The 26064-nt window shown below is 47.9% G+C and overlaps 1 protein-coding gene across 1 annotated transcript in view; it reads right to left on the reverse strand.

Moving 5' to 3' along the window:
* Positions 1-21787, reverse strand: part of LRIG3 (leucine rich repeats and immunoglobulin like domains 3) — a 54637-nt gene extending 32850 nt beyond the window's left edge. The window contains exons 1-6 of the mRNA XM_037513324.2: positions 21766-21787; positions 17251-17297; positions 15784-15895; positions 14143-14704; positions 8614-8685; positions 8351-8425 (exon numbers count right to left, since the gene is read on the reverse strand). Coding sequence (XP_037369221.1) covers positions 8351-8425; positions 8614-8685; positions 14143-14704; positions 15784-15895; positions 17251-17297; positions 21766-21787 — 890 coding nt within the window. The remainder of the gene's footprint in view (positions 1-8350; positions 8426-8613; positions 8686-14142; positions 14705-15783; positions 15896-17250; positions 17298-21765) is intronic.
* Between the last annotated feature and the right edge of the window lie 4277 nt (positions 21788-26064).

Below are 26064 nucleotides of genomic sequence, written 5' to 3' on the forward strand. Positions count from 1 at the left end.
GTACGGAAAACTCACTTTAAGTACAAATCACACATAAACACTTTAAAATCCAATAAAAGAACACAACTCATCAAGCGAAGATGTTTATGTGTTTATTTTGTAAGATCGAGCTTCGCAAGCTTATTTCCATTAACCATAGCACCGTCTGGCCTGTCTGAGGGTTCCAGCCTCTGAAGCAACGCCCTTTGCCGAAGAAGACCCGAGTCCACTCACCCACACCAGCAGAACAAACATTTTGAGATGAATTTCTCAGGGAAGGGCGTCAACTGCCTTAAGACCATCTATACCCAGAGTTGCGTCAAGATGGGACAGGGTTTGCGTCCACTTTATCAGAACAAAGTTCCTTGATCCCTAGAAAAACCGAAGTTTTGACCTTGGTGAAAGAGAATCCCATCTTCCTTAATGACTATGACAAGTGGGTGACCTCTTCGACATGTTGACTAACACGGGCTTTGGCTTAAAAGAGAAAAAAGCTAACACCTGTTTGAGTTCTACCACGAAAGCTGTAACATTACTGGCTACAACATGACTTGAAAATGTGCAGACTGCACCCCTCTATGTGGCACTATCTCTGAGCTGTCAACTATTAAAATGTCAGTTTTTCAAAGTTGCAACATTTTGATGAACGGGTTAAATAAATTCTGTGCCATGCAACCAAGCAGCAGCCTCTTCAGTCTCTCCTTTGACATTGTAATGAGACGTGCCTGCTTAGGAACAAAATTCGACTTCAGAGAGGGCCAGGCTCAGAATCCAGGTAACAGAATACTGAGGACCTGGTTTCTACGCGCTCCTGCTACCCTTCCCTCGCCATCACTCGAGCAGCAGTGCTTAGAGAACCGTGACTCCAGGACCAATTTTCCTTTTTGGGCAAAAGAAATGTGGTGGGGTTCAGAGCAAACAACAGCCCGCAGGCTGCGTGGGCCGCACGCCTCCGGGGAGCCACAGCTATCAGTTATCAAAGTCCCATCCCTCTCCGAGTACTTTATGGTACTTGATTTGGAAAATGAACGTTGTTGAATGACTGGATGCAAACAAGGAGAGCAGATTCTTCCTGCCATTAAACATAGCTCTGTCTTAACTGCTCGGCTGAAATGAGCTCAACTGAACGCGGTCATGCCATCCTGCTGCTAAAAAAAACGTTCTCAATGCCTACAGCAAACCTGTAATGCCCCCACGGTGACCCCGATCACCGGACCCCAGTCCCTCTCCTCCTCTCACGCTCCACACACTGTGAAACCACAGCCCCCCGCTGTAGGGGAACCCCCACCTCTCTTCATCCGGGACACCATCCCACTTGGAGAATCTCTTCATGGTCTGTCTTTCCTTTGTTGAAAACCCCTCGGGGCGGATGCCAACTTCTCCTTGTCTTTGTATCCCAGCTCTGAGCACACAGCAGGTGCTGTGACTCGGCACCTGCAACTCACAGTCCACCTCACAGATAAGCTCTCGGCTACAGGTGTCCCGAGGTCCCCATCACGGCTGGGAGAGAACTGATTTTCTGAGCCTTCTGAAGAGAGCAAACGTCTTCCTTTCTCCTCCCTCATCTACTGCTGCTGGGACGAGGCTTCTGGATCCCGTGTCCCCCGGGAACCCTCCTGGCCCATCCCTTGCTCCCTGCAGGCCCCGGGGCTGTGACGGGGCTGCGGCCGCTCACGTGTGCCTGATGCCATTGGAGCCGGCGCCGGAGCCGTGGAGGCAGAGAGAGGCGCAGGCATCCCCGCTGTTTCTACAGGTCGACAAAGGCGAGCTACCGAACCCCGCCTGAGGGCAGACAGTTGCGCGGGAGGGAGACCAGACAGCAGCCCGGTGCCTGCGCCGGCCCAGGTCTCTGCGTTAAATGAGCAACTCCTACGTGCCCGGACCACGTGGGCTGCTGAGGGGACGTGGCAAGTGGCAGGTGCCTCACCACAGACACCTAATACACGGCACTCGGGGGAGCTTCAGAACTGAAGGAGAGAAAGAAAAGTCACCTCCCTCCCCAGGACTCTCCAGTAACTGCCGATCATGCCACAAAACAGCCAATATTCCCGGCCACCCAGGGCTGCCCTCGTGGAATGTAAGTGGCATCGGAAGCAGATGGAGGGCACGACGCACGCTTTCCTGCACCCCCAAAGAGCAGGACGCGCGACGTGGCTGACTCATTTACAGCCCCAAGCCGGCAGGTGGGGACAGCCCCGAAGGCCTCCGAAAACGTCAGCTACGGGCATTCTCCTGCCCCCGCCCGTCTCGCTCTCCGGCCTCGAGGGCCAAGTTTCTCCCTCAGCTGGAACAGCTGGATTCTGCGCCGCTGCTGCTGTTTCCCATCCTGAACCTTTAGCTGGAGCTTGAGAAGCAGGTGCCGATGTGCTGGGCGCAGGCCTGCATCTCTGCACGGCGGCCGCCTCGGCGGGCGGGGCTGCTCAGACTCAGAGGCAAACGGGGAAAGGGCTCTTACATCCCCCCACTTTCCATTCCAGACACACCCCAGGGCACCACTCCACTTGCTGGCCAGAGTGGCAGCTGATCCCTGCACACTGAAATGCCTCCTCCTGTTGCTTGACCCCTTCTGTGATTATCTCCCGCGGGTGTACAGAGGTACGTCTGCATGTGTTTCATTATTGCCAAACATGCAGAGCTGGCCGCATGTTAAGTGAAGCACATGTATGTTTTGTGTTTACTGTTTATTCAATAGATAAATTAAATTTCAGGAGCTGTCTACTGAATTATACTAAGTGCCTGTGGCCAGCCCAGAAACTGTTAATTGTGCATATGCTTATGACCATACTCCTGCGTGAAGAGCTGGACAAAGGGTCAGTGACAAAGGACTCAGGATACAGTCGGGGAGGAAGTCATTTCATCACCAGCAAGGCAAGGTGGGCGTGGATAGGGTCGGAGAGGCTGAGGAGATGAATCCCCACCCAACACCTCCTTCCCTCACCTCCAGGCCCCATGCAAGCATCACCTCCCAGTGCGCCCCTTCCTGCGTCCTCATTTACGACAGCGAAGCTGGGCCTCCCTGGTGGCCTGGCTTGATAGTGCACAGGGGTTGTCTCAGCACAATGTGGCTCTCGGTAGCCACTACAGCACGAGTTCGATCCCCGGCCAGGGAGCTCCCCACATGGCGCAGCAGACCTTCCTGCCTCCCCGCTGCTCCCCTCAGCAGTGAATTTCAGCCAGTCTGCCTGTTCTGTTCCCCACTCTGTCTCTGGTGAATCCTCTCATTCCCCGTATCTCTGGCCTGTACCCCAGCTCTTGTACACATAAATAAATAATCTTAAAAAAAATTAATTTGTCAAGCTGGGCCTCCCTGGTGGTGCAAGGGGTTAAGTCTCAGCACAATGAAGCTGCCGCAGCAGACCTCTCCTGTCTCCCCGCTGCTCCCCTCATCAGTGGATTTCAGCGGATCCGCCTGTTCTGCTCCCCACTCTGTCTGGGGTGAATCCTCTCACCCCCTGCACCTCTGGCCTGCACCGAAGTTCTTCTATGCATAAATAAATAAAAGCAAATCTTAAAAAAAAAAGTCAAAGCCCCTTTACCTGCCACACACACTCACTCCCTCTGTTTCCTCTCTGCTTTCTTTCCTCCCGCGCTCACCGCTTCTCCTGCGTCTCTTATTTTACCTGTTGCATTTCTCCCGCGAGGTCAGCTTCACGAGACCACGGATTTCTGCCTGTTTTGCTCACAGTTGCATCTGGACGGAAGAGAGACCCGGCCCAGCAGGAGTTGGTGACTCATCACGAAGCGGCTCTGTCTGACGCACGCGGGCCCGGCGCCCGAGCCCACCAGCCCTGTGGCCTCCTTTCTCTTCCTTCACATTCATTTAAACATGGCAGCTCTTTTCTTTTAAAGGTTACTTATTTTCCCTCAGCCTTCACTAGAATGCAAGCTTCGTAAGCAGCCTGAGGAGCGGAGCTTGTGTGCGGGGCTCGGGGTCGTGTCCCCAGGACAGAAAACAGAAGCTGCGCCACGGGCTCCACGGACTCAGCAGCCCAGCACCACTGCGCTCGCGGCCACCTCACCGGGCCTCGGCGGACAACAGGCGGCTTCCCCTGCTTCTCTCTGCAAATCCACCAAACAGCCCTACGAGTGAGACACTAATAGCCTCGGTTTACAGGTGAGGGGACGGACAGAAGCTTGCCCGCGGGCACACGCCCAGCAGAGGAGAGAGCAGGCTGTGGCTCCAGGCCCTGGGCCTGGAGCGGGGGTTTTCATCAACGCCCTCCCGCCGTGAGCGGAGACCAGCAGCCCCGGCCCACCAGGGTCTCCTCAGTATCTGCCCCCATGAGCCACCTCCTGCCACCTCCGGTCCCTTCTCCACACGACAGCCAGAGTGACGCTTTCAACAGCAAGTCTCACCGCCCCCTGCTTCAAATCTATTTGATTGCTTCCCATGAGCAGAGCTCACCTGTTGAGGTCCCGTCAAAACTAGAGATAAATTTTAAGCATTCATGTTAATATATTTTAAAATATATACAATAGCAGGAATGACCAATAAAATTGATATTTGTTGCCCATAATAAGCAGTATGGGATGCAGAACAACTTTATCGCTTATCAATAAAAATTTGACTTGCTTCAAAAAAAAAGTGATCAATATTTCTCTCTGGAAGGATGGCGGCACCTCCGGAAAAATGGTATGATGTGCAAGGATATGATGAAAATGATGGACTTAGAAGGAATATTCTACATGTGAGATAAGAAATATAAAAAAAAAAAAGGCTTGCTTGGTTAGGATAAGCTGAGGCTTAGCAATAACTCCAGAAACATGCATGTTACATGTGATCAGAACCAACAAGGCAGCTGTGTTTAAACAGATATCCCTGAGCAAACCAACTCGTTCAGAATCTCTAAGGATGGGGTCAAGAAATCCCCGTGTTTAACGAGTACTCAAGGTGCCCCTCTGACACTCACTGACCTGAAACTTTTCAACTCAGAGAACACAGACAAGTAGCTGCACATTGTACACGACTCTGGAAACCTTCAGTGTCAACACCAAGGCCCAGTTAGTTGTATTTAATGAACAGTGAGTTATCTTTTGCTCAGCAATACTGTTATGTCGGCCACAGATTCAAACCTGTCCTGATCCAGGGCCTGGTCATCAAAACTCCTGCCACTTGAGCAGCTCATGCTGCATCACAGGAAGCCAGAACTGAAAAGTCAACTCTTGTGAGGTCAACAGTTTTACAACAACGGGCCTCCCTGGGGGCACAAGGGGTTAAGATGCAGCACTATGAAGCGTTATCCGCAGCCACTGCAGCATGAGTTCAATTCCCGGCCAGAGAGCTACCCACATGGCGCAGCAGACCTCTCCTGTCTCCCCACTGCTCCCCTCAGCAGTGGGTTTCAGTACATCTGCCTGTTCTACTCCCCACTGTCTCTGGTGAACCCTCTCACTCTCCCCACACCTCTGGCCTGCACCCCAGCTCTTGTATGCATAAATAAATAAAACTTTTAAAAAAAAAGTTTCACTACAAGATGTTTCCACCAGTGACTATTTCCTTTCTTCCCCTAGAAAACACCATCCTGCCATGGCCAGGCAATTGTGAGAGAAAAATAAACAACACAAGCCATGTCTTCCCCTGTGCAGGCCAATTGAGTCTTGACCTCGTTCTGTGTGGGATCCAGAGGAAAGCAGGTCTGTCTGGGTCTTTCACATTTTTGAAAGATCCTTAAAAAGCTTAGCAATGAGCTTTGTTAATGGGAATGTTCCAGGCTCATCCAACCACCATCCCAAGAGCTGGCACTGCCTCAGGCTTCCCTGACACGATGAGATCTGATCCCTAGTGACTTCATCTCTGCACAGGGGGCACCATCTGAGCCAATATTAGCTCCTGGCTCCTGCAACTAAGAAGGAAGAAGGTCTGGCCAGGTGAAGTCCTCTCTGCAACTGGCCCCCCCAGCTGGGAGGGGACTCACCATGCAGAGCAGCAATATCAGACAGCATTGACTCCAACCGACTTTTCCTTTCCTTTAACACAAGTTTTCGAAATGATTTAACTTGTGCAAATTACCCAGAAAGAGGTTTTCCTCCACGAATACTTAAAAGCAAGAGAAAAGACAAGTCAAATCATCCTGATCGCTAGTTTGACAGACAGGAGATCCGATTCGACTGTAGTGCTACGATGAAGTCCTAATCTGAGCCATGTCATGTGGCTGTACAGTTTTCTCTCTTTGTTTTTGAAATCTCAGAAATATATCGAAGTGCTGACTTTGAGCTCTGATAATTTCCGTGTGCGTCTACAGAAAACATCCTGCCCTCCCCAAGATACAAATCATCCGCGGTTTGGACTCAGTGATGGTGTGCTGCAACAGCCACCAAAGTTTACAGGAGAAAATAAAAAATCATAGGAAAAAACAGCCGGAGAAGTAAATTCAAAATGTTGCGTAGGTATTTACGGGAACAGCGTCTCACCCTGTATTGAATTAGCAGGCCCGTCATGTAAATTACTCTTCTCAGATTCTGTGTAATAAGCAGGCCCTCTTATTATATAAGGTGAATAAAGCCAGCGTGGTTAGACATCCGCCAACAAATTAAGAGGAAAGAAAGAGGATTATTTAGGTTCATGAAAGATCATGCAGAACGCACTAAAGGGAAACATACAAAAACGCAGAAAAGAGGTCACATTTCGAAGGGTTCTCCGTTTCCGGATTTTATTTCAGTTGTTAAGTGTAAAATCACGAAGTTAATTATTTCTAGTCGGGTTTTCTCATTCCCTCCCCAGTTCTCATGCTCTCCACGCTGTGCCAGGCTAAAGAGAAGACTGGCCTGCCTCCCGCTCCGCCCAGAGTGCCCACGCCACCGCAGACCTCTGGGCCACCAAGCACGCATGACCTCCAGGCTCCAGAACATGCCAGCAGGACCTGCCAGTCCCCAGGCCAGAGGCGACAGGGCCAAGGGGTGTTCTCTGGGACTTAAAAAGACCCTGGTGGTCAAATGAGAACAGCTAACAAGGGCCTCCCTGGTGGCACAGGGGTTAAAGTCTCAGCACTATCAAACTATCTGCAGCCACTGCAGCACGAGTTCGATCCCCGGCCAGGGAGCTGACCCACAGGGCGCAGCAGACCTCTCCTGTCTCCCAGCTGCTCCCCTCAGCAGTGGATTTCAGTCAATTGGCCTGTTCTGCTCCCCACTCTGTCTCTGGTAAATCCTCTCACCCCCCTACACCCACCCCCCACACCTCTGGCCTACACCCCAGCTCTTGTACGCACAAATAAATAAATCTTTAAAATAAAGACACCAAAGCCAGTACTCCATTTAGACGGCAGAATAGTCACAAAGAAAACAGGTATTAATGCTAGCATAAAGTTTTTTAAATTCGGTGTTTATTTGTCAAATACCAACTGCTTTTTCTTTCATTCCTTTCTGTTTCTGATCTTGGCAAAAACCACATCAGTATCAAATGTCACTTAGCTCTTATTCAAACAGAGGAGCGCAGAGCAGAGGCTACACCCGTGACTTAGCTGACCTGGGCCTCAGTGAAAACAAACCTCTATAAGCCACCAGCTGTAAGCAATTGGGTAGTGATCACTTTAATTAATTGAACAGCTTTCCTGAAATTTACTATATAATTTCAACCCTCCTAACACCTTTCCCAGAAGCAACTGAAAATAGTGCTTTTTTTAATTCAAGTTGTTTCAAGGAGGAAACACTTTTAACTTCAGTGGCTTAGATGTATTTTTTAATTCTCCTAGATGAAGGTGGTGAACTAACTTTAGAAACTATGAGCATTCTAAGTTTTACCATGAAATGTTGGAGCTTAGACATTATTCCCAAACATCTCAAAGGCATGAACATAAAACATGTTTTCTGACTTACAGATACTGAACATGTAACATAATTTTAATGGAAAAGTCATATTTGCAAAGTTTAGCTTGCAATGACATGGAACTTCAATCACATGTTTAATTTTAATTGTACAGAATTAATGTTTGATTTAATGTTTCTGAACCATGATGTTCATCACAGGCCCTTTAAAAGTGGATACCCCAACGCCTTATGACCAACTCCAATTTCTCACAAAGCAATTCTCCACTAAACTGTGTAATACTTTAATCCATAGATCCCATGCCAGCCATTGAGTAACAGGGGAGTTAAAGTCCTAATCTACGGAATATAATCAAACACACGTCTTGGGGGAAGGCAACTTCTCTGAGCTTGGAGACCAGTTGAGAAATGATAGCAAAAAATGTGTTCTTACGACAATACTTCAAACTTAGGATTCTAAGAGTGAGTGAGCTAGAAAACAAGTCAACAAAATACAAAGAAAAATCTTCTCCATTATACATCAGCAGAAGTATTCATATTTTGCTTGTAAGATCTTAAACCCACAAGCTACCCATGGCCCCATGGTCCCCTGCAAGCGTTCACTTACAAGGAAAGATGTGTAATATTTGCTGCGACTGGCCCCAGGTTTGGAATAGTCTCTAATTCATTATTGTTCAGTTTCCTATAAATGACAAAAAAAGAAAAGCTCATTAGGTAATCTGTAATTCATATAGGTGAAAACTTTGCAGAATTAAAGATCCCTCCCAAGTTCAACATTTTAAATAATTTATGGACTCCAAATATTCCTTAAATAGTGTGCAGGGTAGTATATTTAGTTCAAACCTCAAATAGAGAATAATTAAGACTTACACTTCGCGAAGACTTTGAAGATGGCTCATGGCATCTGCCTTGATAAAAGACAATCTGTTGTGACTTAAGTCTCTAGGAGAAAACAAAAATAAAATTGTAAGTAGTTTCCTAAAATCACTACAGCGCGTCATGGGGTGTGTAAGACGGGATGGGTTGAGGGAAGAAACATCTCTGTCTACACTGGTGACAATGCAAGAAATAATCGGTCCACCCTGTCCAGAATCTAGATGGTAACCAAAGTGCCAAACTCAAAAAATCAGACTCTGAGGACAAAATTAGTTTATGAGGCGGGTGGATTCAAATGCTTTAAGCCCACAAATGTTTCAGGAGATGTTTTTTGGCACGGAGTGAACAGACCTTTGTGAACTGCTTGTTTTGCTTCACCCGCGCCTCTCCCTCCTCGTTCTCACTTCCAATTTGATATGATTAAGTCATGGGTTATGAAAAGTGGCTAATTAGGCAGGTTGCTGAAACTAAAACCTCCGAAGAAACCTATTTATTATCATAAAATTAAACGCCAGTATCCTTAAGAAATTGCTTTTCAGTCCTATTTGTTTCTCCGGGTTAAGGCACTAAGTTATTTAAAAAGTGTGTGTGTGTGTGTGTGTGTGTGTGTGTGTGTGTGTGTGTTGAGGACAGAAAATAGCCTGAAACCCTCTTTACTTCTTTACCCGAATTCCTGGATTCCCCAATTCTCAGCATATGGTAATATCATGTATCATTTAAACTCCATCAACTACCTAACAAAGTCAAGCATGCTGTATAGAAACTTGTGATCAGCTTTCTTTAAAATCAACTGGCTTCCTTACTCAAAGAGTCCGTCTCTGTAGCAATTTCCATAGGACATCAGTCACTTTTTCTGAAGTCAACCAAAACTTGTCTACACATAAGTCATCCCAGCATTTAAATTCAAAATATGAAACAAAACCCAGCAACTATTTGTTTATCGTCCCGATACGTCAACGCACTGAACATGTGTCTTCAAAATGGTGTAATAAAAATGAAATGGCTGAACAGCTATTAAAACCAGGTCAGCAAACAGTATGGCTTAGAGGCCTCCCTCTAAGGGAGGTGAGCCAACCCTCACTAAAGTCATTCTTTCACTGTTTAAAAAAGGAAGAATTTTAAACAACCCATGTTTTAGATAACTAGACTTGGAGAAGAAGCATGAACGCTTTGCTCTCTGCAAAGTATGCCCCCCCAAAAGGGCAGAGAAACCACATCCAGAGAGGCAAGCTATTCCTTAGTGCCTGTCCATTAGTTTACAATTAGAAATTAGAGATCCTTTCAGTCTCGGAATTTTTGTTTTGAGAATAAACCTGGATCTCTCTCGTCTACCTCAAAAAAAAAAAAACAAAAAAAAACCTGCAAAGGTTTTATTTGAAACATGTTTGCCTAAAGACCTACCAGACAGTAACAGACATGAGTAGATTTGTTCTGGTAGAGTTAGAACATGAAAAAAAATCTGGCACAGTCTTTAAACTATAAAAATCCTGCAATTACACCACTGCTGTGCACGCTCACCATGCTGGAGCCAGACACTTTCCCTCCCAGCCCAGCTCACTCCATCTGGAGTTCATCAAGGAACCCAACAACTCACGTTAGGATTCAAACAAAACCTGTGTGCTTTTAGCACCACAGACAGTCCCAGATTTCCCACAGGGCTTAAAAAACAACAGAGGAAAAGCGTCCTTCACCTGGGAGGTGGCCTGAACCAACAGAAAGTCTTGTTTGGACCCACTGGCTGAAGAACATTGAATCCCTATTGTTTTAAGTTTTGAAAGAAAAGGGGGGGTGGCGTCTGGCATTTGTTTTTAATACAGGTGCTTTTCTTTTTAATGAGAAAAACTCAAACCACACTCTTTGCTGCATTTTAAGGATTATTTCACAAGGCAATCCTGAGAGAAGAGAGTGCTTGACTTTTTTTTCAACCAGTAATGGGGAGGAGCTCCCCAACAGCAGGCCTTTAAATGGAGAAGCTGATGTCAGAAAACAGATAGATTCTGGGGGCCCTCATGTCTGGCCCAGAAGCAGGAGCTGGCAACCGTAAATATTCCAGTTTTTGCAACACACTTGCGTGCCTGAATTTTGTATACCATTAAAACCACATTATATATAGGAGGGGAAAAAAATCACCCGTAAGTGACTTTTACTGCTAAAACACTCAAAGCCATGAAACTTTTAAATGCACCTCAATTTAGGTTTAATACAATTATGTTTCAGAAATGATTACTTTCCAATTAAAGGATGTCACATTTTCCCAGATCTTCCTTATATTGTTTTTTTTTTTTTTTATGGTTAGTCTGGTTAAAAACAACTTCAAGTTGTACATGGCAGTGTTTCCTTAACCCCAGAAGAGCATTCAACAGGGAAAGCAGATTCGTTGTTATTAGAGTTCCAGTAATAAGCCTCTTCCCTAGGAAACCTTTCTAGAGAATTTTTCTGGTCCTGAGGTTAAAGCATGGGGAAGGTGGTGTACAGGAAGGTGCTATTTACCCAGAGTTCAGCTGACCAAATACTAGAAAATCAAACTCTACCAGATAGAGTGAAGCCTCCCTGCATATTAGCAAACGAGTAAATATATATGAAGACAATTAATCTGCAACATTTGGTTCCAGCTATCATTTTTCTTCCTTTTAGCATTTGGAAATCTGACTTCCAAGTCAAATTTTACAATGCAAATCCAGCACAGCTTCTTAATCAATCCCACTGGGGCCCACAGAGCTGCTAATTCAGCAGAAATCTGGAAAAGCTGAAAAACAAAAAGCCAGGCTGTAGCTGTTTTAAGACACTGATCCAAAGTGACTCATAAATCAGACTGCTATGTGCAAGTTTTAGTCTGGAAAATATAGAAAAACAGCTGTGAAAACCATAAGGACTATCACCCCCACCGTGGCCCCGTTCTGGTTCCGACCGGAGGATTTGTACCAGGAGAATATTAAAGACGCCACAGCGGTAGAAAGTACCTTTCGGACTTTCGCCTGAACTCAGCTAACTCAAACATTTCTGTGCGATAAGATAAATCATTCTGAAATTCCAGGGAGATTTTAACAATATTTGAAGCTCTCGCTGCCACTCGAGCCACCTCTCGCTCTTTTGGCTAAGCCACATCTTCCAACAAGCACGCCTCTATCTGCTCAGGCTTCACAAGCACAAGCCCCAGATGTAAGTGTCAGGCGGCCTTCAAAGGCAGCGTAAGCCACGCTTCAGATACTTATTGTTTTAAGAGCCACTTTCATCAAAGTGTTAGAAGTTACTCCTCGAAAAAACTGCAATATTATTTTGCAGCTTTACCTACCCAATTTCTTGTACGGGGGCACTTAGAGCAGTAAGTGACAGCCAAATAAAATGAGAATACACACACACACTCTCTCCTATAATAAATTGATTTTTTTCAGCTTGCAAATTCAACAAAAGATAGATATTAAATTTTCCTGAATAGCACACTCATAAATCAGACCTCAGACAAACTTTTCTATCTTAATTACACCAGTTAAGATAGGAGAAAGCACAACATGGACTTTCCTGTTTCTTTCTGAACACGGAAAGTCTATTTAAAAGCTTTTCTGGCTATGTAAAAGCAGCCAGGACCGCCTCCCCCAAACTCCAAGCAACACAGCCATGGAAGCTCAACTCCACATGTTTTTCTGCTCCTTCCGAAGACGGAGCCAGACGATCTCTAAAGCTTTAGGCCGCACAAAAGCCGCCCTCTAAATAGAGACTTGCGACCACGAGATTTGGGGACAACTACAAAGTTGGTTAAAAGTCACACAAGCCCAAGGATGACCGAGCTGCCCAATGAGTGATCACAGCGGGACTCCTGACAGCAGACCTCGTGCTTATTTATACAAGTGGAACTTATTTTCACATACATTTAAGGAATGTGGACTTGCATTGGGACAATTTACTGCTGGCGGAAATGTAATTAAAGATTGTGCTAACCAAATAAGCTGCAATTTGTTTTGAGTGCGCCACCAAATTATCTGCAAAACAAAATCCTAACCAGGTCAGCTACTTTTAAGACAACGTTTCAATGGCTATCCAACGCCTTTTGGTGTAACTCAACTGCTAATCAAGAGCGATACAGTTACTTTTTCAAAGACATCCCGGACCTCATCCCGTAGGCCTCGACACACTGGGAAAATGACGGACGGCAAGTCCCACTGGGTGGATGACCCCAGTTTCTCCACGCCAGCCAGGGGACACTGCGTCCCTTTTCTTCCCTCATCTCTCTATTATTCAGAGGTGTCCAGCTCCAGCCATGCCAGCCTTGGGTTCCATCTGTTGTCAATAGAGCCATTCACATGGCGTGAAGAAGGCGGCATGACCTCCACCAGAGGCCACTGAAAAGAATTAGCCACAACTAATTGAAAGTCTTCCTGCTCGAGGATAAAGGCCTATCTCCTGCTCCAGCTGTAATAAAAACCCCTACACAAGATCCAGGAGACGGGATTAAACCACAACCACCTCCAACTCGGGAATTCTACTTTTTTTTAGTATTGAAGTAGAGTTGCCAACACACCAAGAAGACGCTTTCCGCGGGGACCAACTCCACAACTCACCCACACCGATGCTGGGCGGCAGGATGCTTCCAGAAACACAACTTCTTCAACTACCTGCCCAAATTGTCTACCCCTGTCCGAGGCCCTCGCCAAGAGTCCACTGCAACTGCGTAAACCCTCCAAGCCCCGCGGCCACTCCAGTGTCCAGCAGGCCCAGCTCAAGGGATGGAGGACAGACTTCGCGTCCGTGGCTCAGACAGGCTATTTTTTTTTTTAAAAGAAGAAAAACAAGGTTTGCTTTTTTGCTTTACATGACGCCCAAGTCCTCCAGCTTCACTAAAAGGAGGGCTTCGCCAGGATGCGAGCTGACACTTGGAGAAAGCGCCCCTTCTCCGACCCCCCTCCATGTTCGGCCTGCTTCTCCGGGCAGCTGGCGGTGGTTTCGGGTTCGGGTTCCCACACTTCACGGCCTGTCTCCAAGGGTCCGAAAACTTGCACAGCCCCCCCCCGGGGCTCCCCTCAACCCCCAGCCCGCGGGGAGCTGCGGAACCAGCCGCTGCTTCTGCAAACTCTCCTCCTTGTCTGCGCACATCCTCGGGGAGCTCTGCGCCCCTTCCTGCGCCAGCACAGGCCCCAGCTGGTCGCCGGGGACGGGGGGTTCACCGGGCGCCCCAATTCGAAATTAAACACGGGGCAGGAACTGCCCGAGGCTGTGCGGCCGCGGCGTGGGCTCCGCGGAGGGGCCCCCAGAGCAGAGCTCGCGACCCCCGCGGCCACGGGACGCGCGCCCGGGACAGGCTGCGCGGGCCCGCGGCCGGGGCTCGGGGTGCGCTCCCGGCGCGGGGCGCGGAGGCCGGGGCGGCCGGGGGTCCCTCCCGTCCCCGCGCGAGGCCAGGAGGGGCGCCCCGGAGCGCCCCCGAGCGCGCGAGGCCCGGGGCGGGAAACTGAGGCTCCGCGGGCTCCGTCCCTCCCCGAGAGCGCCGGGGGCGCCGGCCCCCCGCGCCCCCGCCCGCCCCAGGGTACTTACAGCCGGGCGGCCCCGGGCGGGAGCGGCTCGGGGAGGCGCAGCAGCCGCCGGCGCCCGCAGTCCAGCAGGTCCCCGGCGCAGCGGCAGGGCGCGGGGCACGGGCGGGCCGCGGCGGCGCCCCAGGACCGCTGCCCCGGCGCCCCGCGGGGACTGGCCTCGGCGGGGCCCGCGCGCCCCAGCAGCGCGCACAGCAGCAGCCCCAGCGCGCCCAGCCCCGGGCGCCCAGCCTCGGGGTGCCCATCGCCCCGGGCCTCGGCGGGGCTCGGCCGGCGCTCGCTCCCCGCTCGGCCCCGCGCTCCTCGCCGCGGGCTCGGTCCCGGGCTCCCCACGCAGGCGTCCCTCGCCGCCGCGGCGCCCCGACGCTCCGGCCGCGAGAGAAACTTTTCCGGCTGCTCCGGGGCCGAGCGCGAAGTCGGGGCGCAGCGGGCCGAGGCGGGGCGCGCAGGCGGCGGAGCGCGCCCATTGGCCGCCGGGCGCGCGGCCACGTGACGGTAACAGGGGCAGCCCCCCGCGGCCGCCGGGGGTGGGGGGCCGGGGCCGGGACTCGGGGTGCCTGCCCGCCCTCGCGGCCCGAGTGGCCGCGCGCGTGGGGGGGCCGCGGAGAAGGGGGGGCGCGCGCGGGCGGGGACGGCGCTCGGGGCGCGCGGGGCGGCTCCGGGGAGCAAAGTTAAGTGGGCGTCGTCGTCCGGGCGGCCCCGACGCCCGAGTCCGAGAAGAGTGTGACCCGCTGCTCCCCGAGCGCGGCGCGGCCGGGGCCGAGGTCCCGGCTCCAGGGACACACCCCGGGGTGGGGGCGGCGCGGACGCTGAACCTCGTCCCCCGCCACGGAGCGGGGGCCGCGCGGGGGGCTTGGGGGCGCGTGCGGGGGGCAATGAGGCTTGACCCACTCTGCGCCGCGCCACGACTGTGGTGGAGCCAGAGCAGCGGTTGGGGATGCTGCGGGCGCAGCGGTGCTGCTGGCTTTTTCAAAAAAGATTTATTTCTGCGTGCAGGAGCCGGGGTGCAGGCCAGATACACGGGCTAGTGAGAGAATTCACCAGAGCCAGAGCGGGGAGCAGAGCAGGCAGAAGGACCGAAGGACACTGCTGAGGGGAGCAGCGGGCGGCAGGAGAGGTCTGCGCGCCATGTGGGGCCCTCCTCCGGTGGCCGGGGAGCAGCCGGGGATCGAACCGGCGCTGCAGAGGCCGCGGGCAGCTTTGCAACCCAGCGCTCAACCGCTGCGCCACTGGGGAGACCCCCCAGTTATTATTTTTTAAAGATTTATTTATTGATGCATACAAGAGCTGGGGTACAGGCCAGAGATGCAGGGGGATGAGGGTAAGAGGATTCACAGACAGAGTGGGGAGCAGAACAGGTGGATCCACTGAAATCCACTGCTGAGGGGAGCAGCGGGCGGCAGGGGAGGTCTGCGTGCCGTGCGGGTAGCTCCCTGGCCGGGGATCAAACTCGTGCTGCAGAGGCTGCGGACAGACTCACAGCGCTGTGCTCACCCCCTTGCGCCACCGGGGAGGCCCCTCATTATATTTAATCTCATCCCCCTCTTCTCTCAGAACTGCTCCCCATCCTCTGTGCATGCTGCGCTCCGTGCCCTTGGCTCCCTGTCCCTGGTCCCCCTACCTGGGCCTCTCTCAGCCCACTCACCTGCCTGGTGATTTTCACTTCCACTGACATGTCCCTCCTTTGGAGGAAGCTTCCTTGCGTCCTGCTGTAGCTGTCGTGTCCCCGCGGACGCCCCCCGGGCATCCAGCGTTCCCTGGCATGTAATGGCCCATTTTTATTCTACCCCTTCTTAGACAAGGCTTGGAATTTCCACATAAACGCGTGTCCTGTATAGGTCAGGTGAAGTGACTTGAATCTTCAGTCCCTCAGTTTTTCCTTCTGTCAGCTGGAAACACAATAAAACTCCTTTATCTGATGTTCGGTTATTAGTTCACCGGATTACCTGTCGTCCTCTGTTCCCGCTGAAGATTTATTGACTCATGACTGTGCCTCCGCCAGGTGAAACCTGAACGTGCAGGTCCCTCCCTGCTACACCTTCTGTAGGTTTGCGCTGCCAACGAGGTGTTGATCCATCGTTCCAGACTTCCTTACACCCTAACTGCACGATCCCATCAGATATGGCGCAAACCAAATAAAAACAAGCACCAGCAGAATAGGAACTGCATTGCCACGGGAGTGAATTAGAGCCTTGGGCAGACTCTCCCAAGATAATAACAAAAACGCAACCCCATCAAGTTAATATGGCAGGACAATTGTTAAAACTGGAGAGAAATTCTAAACCGGGGAGATTTCTTCACCAGGTTATTTACAAGCGTGTTTAGCATTTTCTCAGTGATTGTAACTAGGAAGCAATCAGCAGGTGGCATTTGGGGGGTGGGGGTCATGGAGGCTGCAGCCCTTGGTGATGGTGGCTGTCCTTGTCTCCACGTGTCCTGGCTGAGCTGGCAATAGGAAGAGGAATGTGGGGCCTCCCTGGTGGCGCAAGGGGTTCTCTCCTGTCTCCCCGCTGCTCCCCTCAGCAGTGTATTTCAGTAGATCGGCCTGTTCTGCTCCCCACTGTCTCTGGTGAATCCTCTCACCCCCCACACCTCTGGCCTGTACCCCAGCTCTTGTATGCATAAATAAACAAATCTTTAAAAAAATGAATTTTCTGTTCATGTGGCTAATGCCTCATAAATCAGGATTTCGTGTGAAATAGATTCATTTTGACTGGAGGTCTTTTAATATTTGAATGAAAGCATTAAAGCGAGAGAAAGACTTGCATTTCTCGACCCCTTCAGAAGTGCCTGCAGGTTAACTGAGTCGTTGAAACTGGACTTTGTGTTGGAGCTCACCGGGGCCACGCCAGGTGGCTTCTCACCTGTACTCTGTCCTGGTGAGTGGCGAGCCCCATCCACTTTCAGGGCAGCCTCCTGCTGTCCAGTTGAGGTTAGAGCAGCGCACCCCCAGTGTTCTCTCAGAGTTCCTGCTTTTGCTCCTGCTGGCAAGCGTGAGACTTTCTTATCTTGGGCGCTGGCAAGGGCAATAGCTCATGATAAAAAGTAATAGAGGTGCTAAGCTGCCAGTTTTAACATCCAAGGACAAGAATGAAAGCTAAATACTCGGTACTTGCTTTATCTTTCCGATGATGACGGAGCAGTTGGTGTGAGTGTGAGCTGTGAAAAGGGAAAAGAGATAAGGCCAAGGAGGAAGAAAATCTGCAGATAATGGTGCCACACGCAAATGCCTTTGCCGCTGCTCTCTGTAACCTGACCAGGTCTCTCCCCATTCATTAGGGCATTTTAGAAGAAACAGATAAACCCCCTTCTCTCAGGAAAAGGCCACGCCTCACTCAGAGGGGAGAAAAAACCTTGCTCTGAATGTGTCTGCACTCTTTAGACAATATTTAGGAAAACGAAGCTCGCCACCCATCTGTTTCTCCCGAGCTGGCCAACTCGGGATATTACTTGAATTGAAAACAAACAATGTTATCTGAACATTCGCTTAGCCACAAATTAAAAATATGCCGTCTTTTATTATCCTTATTTCTCAAGTGAGCCTCTAGGAATAACGTGTGCTCTGAGGGAAGCTGGATTGTGGACAAAACTGGATCCACTGGAAATCACCTGGGCGCGGCCTGGAGCTTCTGGGGACTGGGAGCCCCGAGGGGAGGTGGGGAGTGGGTGAAGCCTCTGGTCAGTGCTGATGCCAGATCCTCCCAGGTGGAGCCTGTCTTCCCTGCCCCCCTTTTTCTAACTATTTATTTATGTACGCACACAAGAGCTGGGGTACAGGCCAGAGGTGGGGGGGATGAGAGGTCTCCCCAGAGACAGAGTGGGGAGCAGAACAGGTGGATACACTGAAATCCACTGCTGAGGGGAGACGCAGGGAGTCAGGAGAGGTCTGCTGCGCCCTGTGGGCTGCTCCCCGGCCTGGGATCGAACTCGTGCTGCAGAGGCTGTGGACGGCTTCACAGGGTCCCCATCCCCCAACACCTGTCCTTTCAATGGTCTTGTTTCTCCACTTCCTTAAGGACCTCAGGCCGCTTTCTCTCTCTTCTAATCCCTGCACAGTTTTGTTTTTTGTTTTTTGTTTTTCCTGCAGCCAACAGTGTTACTAAGACTCCATTGGAATCTCAATATATGAAAATAGTAGCTTGTCCTGTCAAATGCAGACATGCAAATGCTGACAGTCTGTTCTAGAGGACCCTGGGGGTGGGAAGCCTGGCAGAGAGGTCCTGGGTCCTGTAACTGGCTTCACCGAGCACATCTGCACCTCATTTTGGAAAGGACTAGGGTGAAGAGCCATCCATTGCGACATGACAGTTTTTTATAACATCTCACGTAGGTGCTACTTCCTATTGCTTCACAAATTGCTGTTTTCACTATTCAGGGAGATAAAGTGAGTTGCCTATGGAAATATTCTTCTGCTGGGATTATGGATCCATGGAACGCTGGAATTAAGTAAGCTCTCAACTATTAGGCCTGACTAAAATGAGGGAAATAATGTTTTATTTTAAAGATAAATTAAATTTGCTTACAATTTTCAAAGAAAAGCATCTTATAACCTAATAAGACCCTGAATCTATGTGTTATAACAGCAGACTACACAGATCCTGAGATTTTTTAATAGGAATTTTATTATGCCATCTCCAAAGTTACTCCATAACTCAATTTGCGATGATTTATGGCTTGAGGTCAAAAAGAATCATTAGGCATATTTACTAAAAAGACTCAAATATCCAGTTCTTAGATGAACAGTGGGTTTATACACTATCCTGAAAGAATTAATTTGCATTTCCAAACCATGGAGAGTCCTCAAATATGAGTTATTTATAGTTTAATCCTCTTACACATTCAATATTTACTGATGCCTATCAAATTAAAGTGACTTTATCCTGAATTTTTCATGAGCAAGTTCCCTGCATCAATATCCCTGCCAGTAGTTCTACATAGAGGGATCATTATCCACCTTCCATGTTCACCATGTCATTCTGCATAAATTTCTTCAATTGAGAATGAGGAAGACTTTTGGTTATTTAATCGGTTTCAACAGGACATGGTGCTTCTGTGCAAGGAGAGACAGTATTTCCCTGCTAAAATCTTAGGGTTTTAGCCCAAAGCTTTGCACACTTCTACTATGTTCCTGCATTCATGAACGATGTTTCCATAGAAATATCCTCAAAGAGCATGAAGGAGCTTTAAAAGGCAAGTTGCTTACCCATGGACCCTGGCACAACTGGATCTATAGCCGACAGACTCGCCTACCCCCAGGAAAGTTCCTTCAGGCCTGAACAACTTTTATCAGTCAGAGTGTTACAGGGCAGGGAGAGGTGCACCCCAGATCTCCCCAAAACCTGCCTGCTCTAAATGGGTTCTGCCGTCCGCCGCATCGACACAAAACATATGAGACTTTAATGGGAAGGAACTTTAATACAATTAGGAAACAATACAGGAAAGGCAAAGAATCTAGTTTCTAAATCAAGCACCCAAAATGACCCGTCCCCTCGTGGGTAAAACTCCATCCAAATGGGGTTGGCCCAGAACAAGGCCCCAAAGCTGCCCCAAGTCTAAAGCATCTTCCAGTGGGACCCACAGAAAAGGATCAGAAACAACCAGATAAGTCTGGAGTGAAAAGAACAAAATCAAAAGCAAGATAAAAGCTGCCATGGTCCCCTCCCCACGGGTCTCACCCACATCTGTGTCACCCAGTCCACGACCAAAAGACAAGCGCAGTTTCTTCACATGTCTCTCGGCTCCATGCACCTCCTCCAGGTCTCCTCCTGGCTCCATCCTGCTCCTTCCTTCCTCAGTCTCCTCTGCAGCTTCTTCTCTCCCTGCTCAGCTCCACCCTCCCTTGGATGGGGCAGGGAACCTGGAAACTCCCCCTTTCCTGGGGACCCCCCTGTTACAAGAACATCTGTCTTTCTAGCCCACATTAAAAAATTCTTCCTGACCCCTTGCTGCCATTTGAACATTTCTGCTTTTTCTATGGGTGGGGGATGCAAAATAGGAGCTATTTACAGAAATATTCCTTAGCTTTCATTGCTTATCTCCTGACACTTTCCCCAAGTCCTGCTCTTCCTCTACGTCCTTGTGAGACTCAGGAATGTCTCTTTTCTGTTTATTTGCCTTGAATAGATGCGTATGGTGAAGAGGAATTGAGAGAATCTTGCAGCTACTCAAATGATGGCTTTCAACTTTGTTGACTATTATGTTCCTACCATGTTGACTATTCTCTAAATACTCACACTGTGTTAACTCAGGTATTTCTTACCGCAATCCTATATCATCCCCATGTTACCAGATTTAAGGAAACTGAGGTATGCGGGAGGCCAGGGTATTTGCCTGTGGTGGGAGTGGAGATTCCCACCCTGTCCATCTGACTCCCCACTGCACTCTCTTCACTGCTGCCCCTCTCCCCTCCAAAGTCTTCCTTAATGTTGCAGGGGTTTCCAGTCCGTAAATCCGAGATCCCTAAGAAAGGGTGGAACTTGTCTAGTGATTCTTGAAGGTGGCTGTTTGCAGTCAATCCCTTTTCTGTCCTTCCTTTCTTCGTTGGTACATGTTTGGGAAACAATATCCGTCTTATACAGTTGTCTGAGTCAGTCACTTAGGATTCTGACTGGTAAAGGTTGACCTCCCTGCCTGGGAGTCAGGATAGTGCTTGAAATCCAACCGTCAGAGAGGAACGTAAGTGCTCAGACATGGCTGTTTCCTAAAAGTTCCGTTCTGCCCTGTTACTGCACCCCCACCGCCAGCAGCGTCCCATAAGGTGTCACTGGCATTTTAGGATCCGTGTTCTATGAAACTGCATATGGCTCGCAGGAGCACCTAGGTGGTCGGCAATCAGAAGAGAAAAAAAGATGCAGAAAGGGAAACAGGCTTTGCTTTCTTTACAATTTTGTCTAGGGCTGCACCCAATTAGGGGAGCCATGAATGGGAGGCATGTGATCCAAGAATCCCAGAGAAATGGAAATATTAATACTGGAGATTATGTTTCAACTGGTTGAGCTATTGTCCATGTGGTAGCAGAATTTTCTTTTGGTTTTGGTTTATTAGCTAATGCTAATTTTTATGCCTTACTAACTCCTGTGCCGTACAAGGAGACTTTTTTAAAGTGTCCCACATGGACTAGATTTAAATTCTAGTTTCCTAATTAGCCTTTTAAAAAAAGGTTACCCTTCAAATCCATTGCCCAAGAAACATCTCGAAGCTTTCCCTTCTTTAGGGGACTCTGCCCAGTTCCTCTCAGTGAAGTTTGAGTCAGAATCTCACATTCAAAGACCCAGGTCAAGTTATATTTTCATTATATTAATGTATACTTATTTTTTAGAAGATTTATTTCATTTATTTATGCATACAAGAGCTGGGATGTAGGCCAGAGGTGCGGGCGGTGAGAGGACTCCCCAGAGACAGAGTGGGGAGCCGAACAGGTGGATCTACTTAAATACACGGTTGAGGGGAGCAGCAGGGAGACAGGAGAGGTCTGCAGTGGCTGGGGATAGATAGCTCCCTAGTGCTGAGACTTAACCCCTTGCGCCACCAGGGAGGCCCTTTAGTTTATATTTATTAAGTCACTCATCCCCATGACAAATACTTTCTATTCCGAATAATACAATAAACATCATGATAATGCACTTACCGGAATTCTGATAAAAACCCATTTTTTCTAATATTATAAGAGGAAGTGCTGCAGACATATGCTCCCCTAAGCTAAAAGTTCTAAATTCATTTTGAACTTTTATCATCTAATAGTAAGCGTGCTCATCTATGATGTAATGACTCTGTAAACATAAATAACTCACATGAAATTGGATTTTTTTTTAGCTGTTTCTTAAATGCTATTTAAAACAAAGTATATTTGAACAATTTATCCTAGAACATTAACTCATTTAGTGGCAAACTTTCAAAGTCAAGCTGCATCTTCAAAATGGAAATTTGGACAAAACCTTTATTTTACCGAATGAAGGTTTACCACAGGAAGTTAATGGAAACATGAATAATTAATTATGTCAAATGCCCACGGGTCTGTCCCAAAAGGATTCTATTAGAAGTTGATGAGCATTTTCCTGAAGTTTGTGATTATTCATTGAAATTGATATGCTTGTAAAGGGAAAAATAGAAGGTACTATATTTTTTTCCTTGTAGTTGGGATCTTTTCCTACAGTGTTAATGAGGGTGCACGCTAAGCGTCTCAAGTTGAGGGTCAGTTTCTCCATCTTGTGAGTAATTACACTAGACTTCTTGTGGTCCAAGACAATAATATTGGAAATAGAATTATGCATCATTTGAACAACTGATTGCAGTCACAAAAGCTCTTTCTGAATGTTTTGCCACAGGCAAAAAAAAAAAAGAAATTTTAAATCAGCTTTTAAACAATCACTCAAATGTAGCATATATGCCTTCATTAAAAATAACTGAAATATCCTAAGGCAATTCATACTTGATAACTACACTTCCTTCTTAAAGATGTGACTAGCTTTGAAGTGAAGAGCAATCGTTTTCTTAAGACTCTGATACTCAAAAGAAGAAAAGGAGGTTTAGGTCAGAATATCTTTAAAATATCTTTCCTCTCTCATTATCCTTAGTTCCAAAACCTCATAGGGAATGAGTCCTCTGTATGTCCTTTGGAGATAATGAAGCTAAACACCTTCTCGGGGGTACTGTACCTCCAGGGGTGATCAGCATACCTTTAGCCTCCAAACTGGGGAAGGCTTGCAAAATACCAAGGCCATTTGGTCCCTTTCCTGACTTGCTGAATCAGAAATTCTACCGATGGATTCTGGGGAACCTGCATTTCAACACTTCCTCCAAGTTTGAGAATCAGCAAGTTGCTACTCTGGCATTGCGGGAGACTCATTCTCCTATTACCGTGGAACCTTCCATAGGGTTTCTTCCTCTGGGTGATGAAACCCTCCCTGTGCTCTGTGCAAGAAACTCCTCTCTCTTCCCGCCCTGCTCTTTCAAGCAGAGGTGAGTCTTAGGGAACACAGAAAAGACACTATGATTCAATCTTGGATAACCACGGTGGCCTGGGGCCTGTTTGGAAATTTGTAAAAATGCAGGCTACTTTCCCGTATATTTACATGGACAAAGAAGAACACATTGGGTGGTGCCAAACAATCCTTGCACAATATATAATTACGAAGAATATGCTGCTGTGTAAATAAATTTACACAATCAGCCAGCACTGAAATACTAGGTATCTCAAAACAGGTCGCATCATTCACGCGTCTATTATGCTAAAGGCATCGATGAAACTCTTAAGCAAAAGTTATGGAAAATACAGAGATCAAGAATTCCTGAGTTTATTTCTAGTACCACACTTGTCAGAGGTGCCTGTGTGTGTTGTATGGGAGTGTGTGTGTGTGTGTGTGTGTGTGTGTGTGTGTGCGTGTTTGCTGACTTTTCATTGATGTGAATTGAGTTTTTGAGGCCAGGGACTGACCATCAAAATGATTTGTGAATGCCACCTCAGCTGGAGGCACCCCCTTTTACCTAGCCACTCACGCCAGCTCCTAGGCCTTCCCCTGCTCTCTCCTCTTACCCTCACAGTCCACAACCCACCTCCCACACCAGCGAGTCCTGTCAGCTCTATTTTCAGAATATAGGCTGATTCCCAGCAGTCTCCACACCTCACTTCCCAGCTCCCAGCTCCCCTATGCTGGCTGTCATCACCCTTCACATGGGTTGATAGACAAGCCTCTTCTCTAATCTGAGGCCACTCTTGAATTCCTATAATCAGTACTCCACAGAACAGCCCAGATCTTCCCTTGATTGATTGGTTGATTGATTGAAGATTTATTTATTTATGCATACAAGAGCTGGGGTGTAGGCCAGAGGTGTGGGGGGGAGGTGAGAGGATCCACCAGAGACAGAGCGGGGAGCAGAACAGGTGGATCTACTGAAATCCACTGCTGAGGGGAGCAGCGGGGAGCCAGGAGAGGTCTGCTGCGCCATGTGGGTCAGCTCCTGGCCAGGGACGGAGCTTCACAGTGCTGAGACTTAGCCCCTTGCACACCAGGGAGGCCCCCAAGAATCATTATTTGATCACATATTGTCTGCGATTGCTTTTGTGATGCCGTGGAAGAGAGGAGAGAACTTATGGCCTGCAAAGCTGAAAATATTTACTATCTGGTCCTTTACAGGAAATGTTTGCCAACTCTAGTCCTGTGTCCTTGTAAATAGCTTGGTGGTTTCTTGCTTTGAAAAGTTTTGCCAATTTGTGGCTGTGAAATCTCTCGTAGTGGTTTAACATACAAATATGCAAAGTGGGATTCTGGTTAATTACTAATGATTTAACCTTTTCATGTGCATATGAACGTTTTCTTTTTCCTCTTCTGTGAAATGTTTATTCATGTCTTTTGTCAGTTTTTCTATGAACTTCTGTTGGGTTTTCTCCTGCCGTTCGAGTCACTGGAATTTCTTAAATATTAGTGACCATTTTTCAGTTGTATGTGCTGGAAATATTTCCTTCTAGTCCCTGGATATCCTTTCATTCTGCTTGTTTATGGTGTCTTTTGTTAAATAGCAGTGTTTTATTTAAAATGCATATTAACTATACTAAGAGATGCTTCCAGACTCTAATATCAGAATATGAAAATAATCTGTGGCAGTTTCTCTCAAGTATTTGTTTTAAATATTGGATTTCATATCAAGTTTTTTTTTATCTACCTGGAATTGATTTGGTCATGATTTAAGATAAGACTCCAATTTCATTTTTCCCCACAGGAATTAATTACTTTTCCCAGCGTGATTTCATTGTTTTGTTTTTTCCCCCTTCTTTTTTATACCTATTCTTCCAAAAGACAAATTAGAAATAGAGAAAAATCTGTGTCTAGGTTCTCTGGTCTTATAATTGGATCAAATTGCTCTAATTGGATCAAATTGTCTTTCTCTGTGACAACACATGCTGTTACATTTGGTTGGGCAAACACACCACATTATCATGCCTGCCTTTCCATCCATATCTTAAAACTGGTTTATTCACATTCATAAAAAATCAAGCTGGAAGCACTTTGAATTTTTAGGTAAACTTCAACAGAATTCACTTCTTCATATATAGGTAGACACATTGGTACAAAAATATAGACAGATATCTTATTTAATAATTTAAAATAAAGTGTTGCAATTTCCTTCATAAAAGACCTGTATTTTGATAGTGTTTTGTTGTTGGTTACTTATTGTTGTTGATTTGGGAAATATTAGCAAGAATTTATTTTTCTGTTTTATCTGGTTGTTACAGAAACCTGCATCTAGGACTGAGTTTATGGCTCCACCCACAATAGAGCCAGACAGGGTGGTTTGGGCGGGCCTGGCTCATGGTACAACAAGAGAAAATGAAATTTTGCTCACAGGAAATGTCACCTGTTCAGTGTCTATTGTGGGAAACTGACCCACAGATACTGTCTATGAGGGTTGGGGGCTCGTCACTCTGAGGTGATGGCAGAGGAGAGGCCTGGAGTCATGGCCAGAGCAGCAGCCATTCCAGGTAACCCAACAAGATGGAGACGTGGCCACAGGTGGATTTGCTCAGTGAGGAAGGAGTCTGGCTGCTGGCTGCACCAGCGCCTGACTCCATTTCCCCTCCCTTTGGGAGAACAGAGACCTACTGTGCACCTTGGCGAGGAGGGGCAAAGACTTTGGGCACTAGACTTTCCACCCTGTGAGGCAGCCAACAGCGCTTGCTCTGGAAAACAAAGAAGCAAGAAGCAGAGTTAGGACTCCCTGGAACAGCTCTTCTTCCACACGGTGACTGAGACTGGGCCTCCGGACCCCAGCTTCCCTCCCTCCCTCACCTGCGGCCAAGTTAAACAAAGGAGATGAAGATATTAAAGACACAGAGTCCCAGTCATGAAAAGCAACTAAGGTAACATCCATTCCTAGGAACACAAAAGCATCTAAAGACAAGATGGAAAAGATGAAAGAGAAGATTAGATTA

The sequence above is a fragment of the Talpa occidentalis genome, unplaced genomic scaffold, assembly GCF_014898055.3.
Source record: "Talpa occidentalis isolate TD23 unplaced genomic scaffold, MPIMG_talOcc4v2.1 talOcc4.16, whole genome shotgun sequence".
NCBI lineage: Eukaryota > Metazoa > Chordata > Mammalia > Eulipotyphla > Talpidae > Talpa > Talpa occidentalis.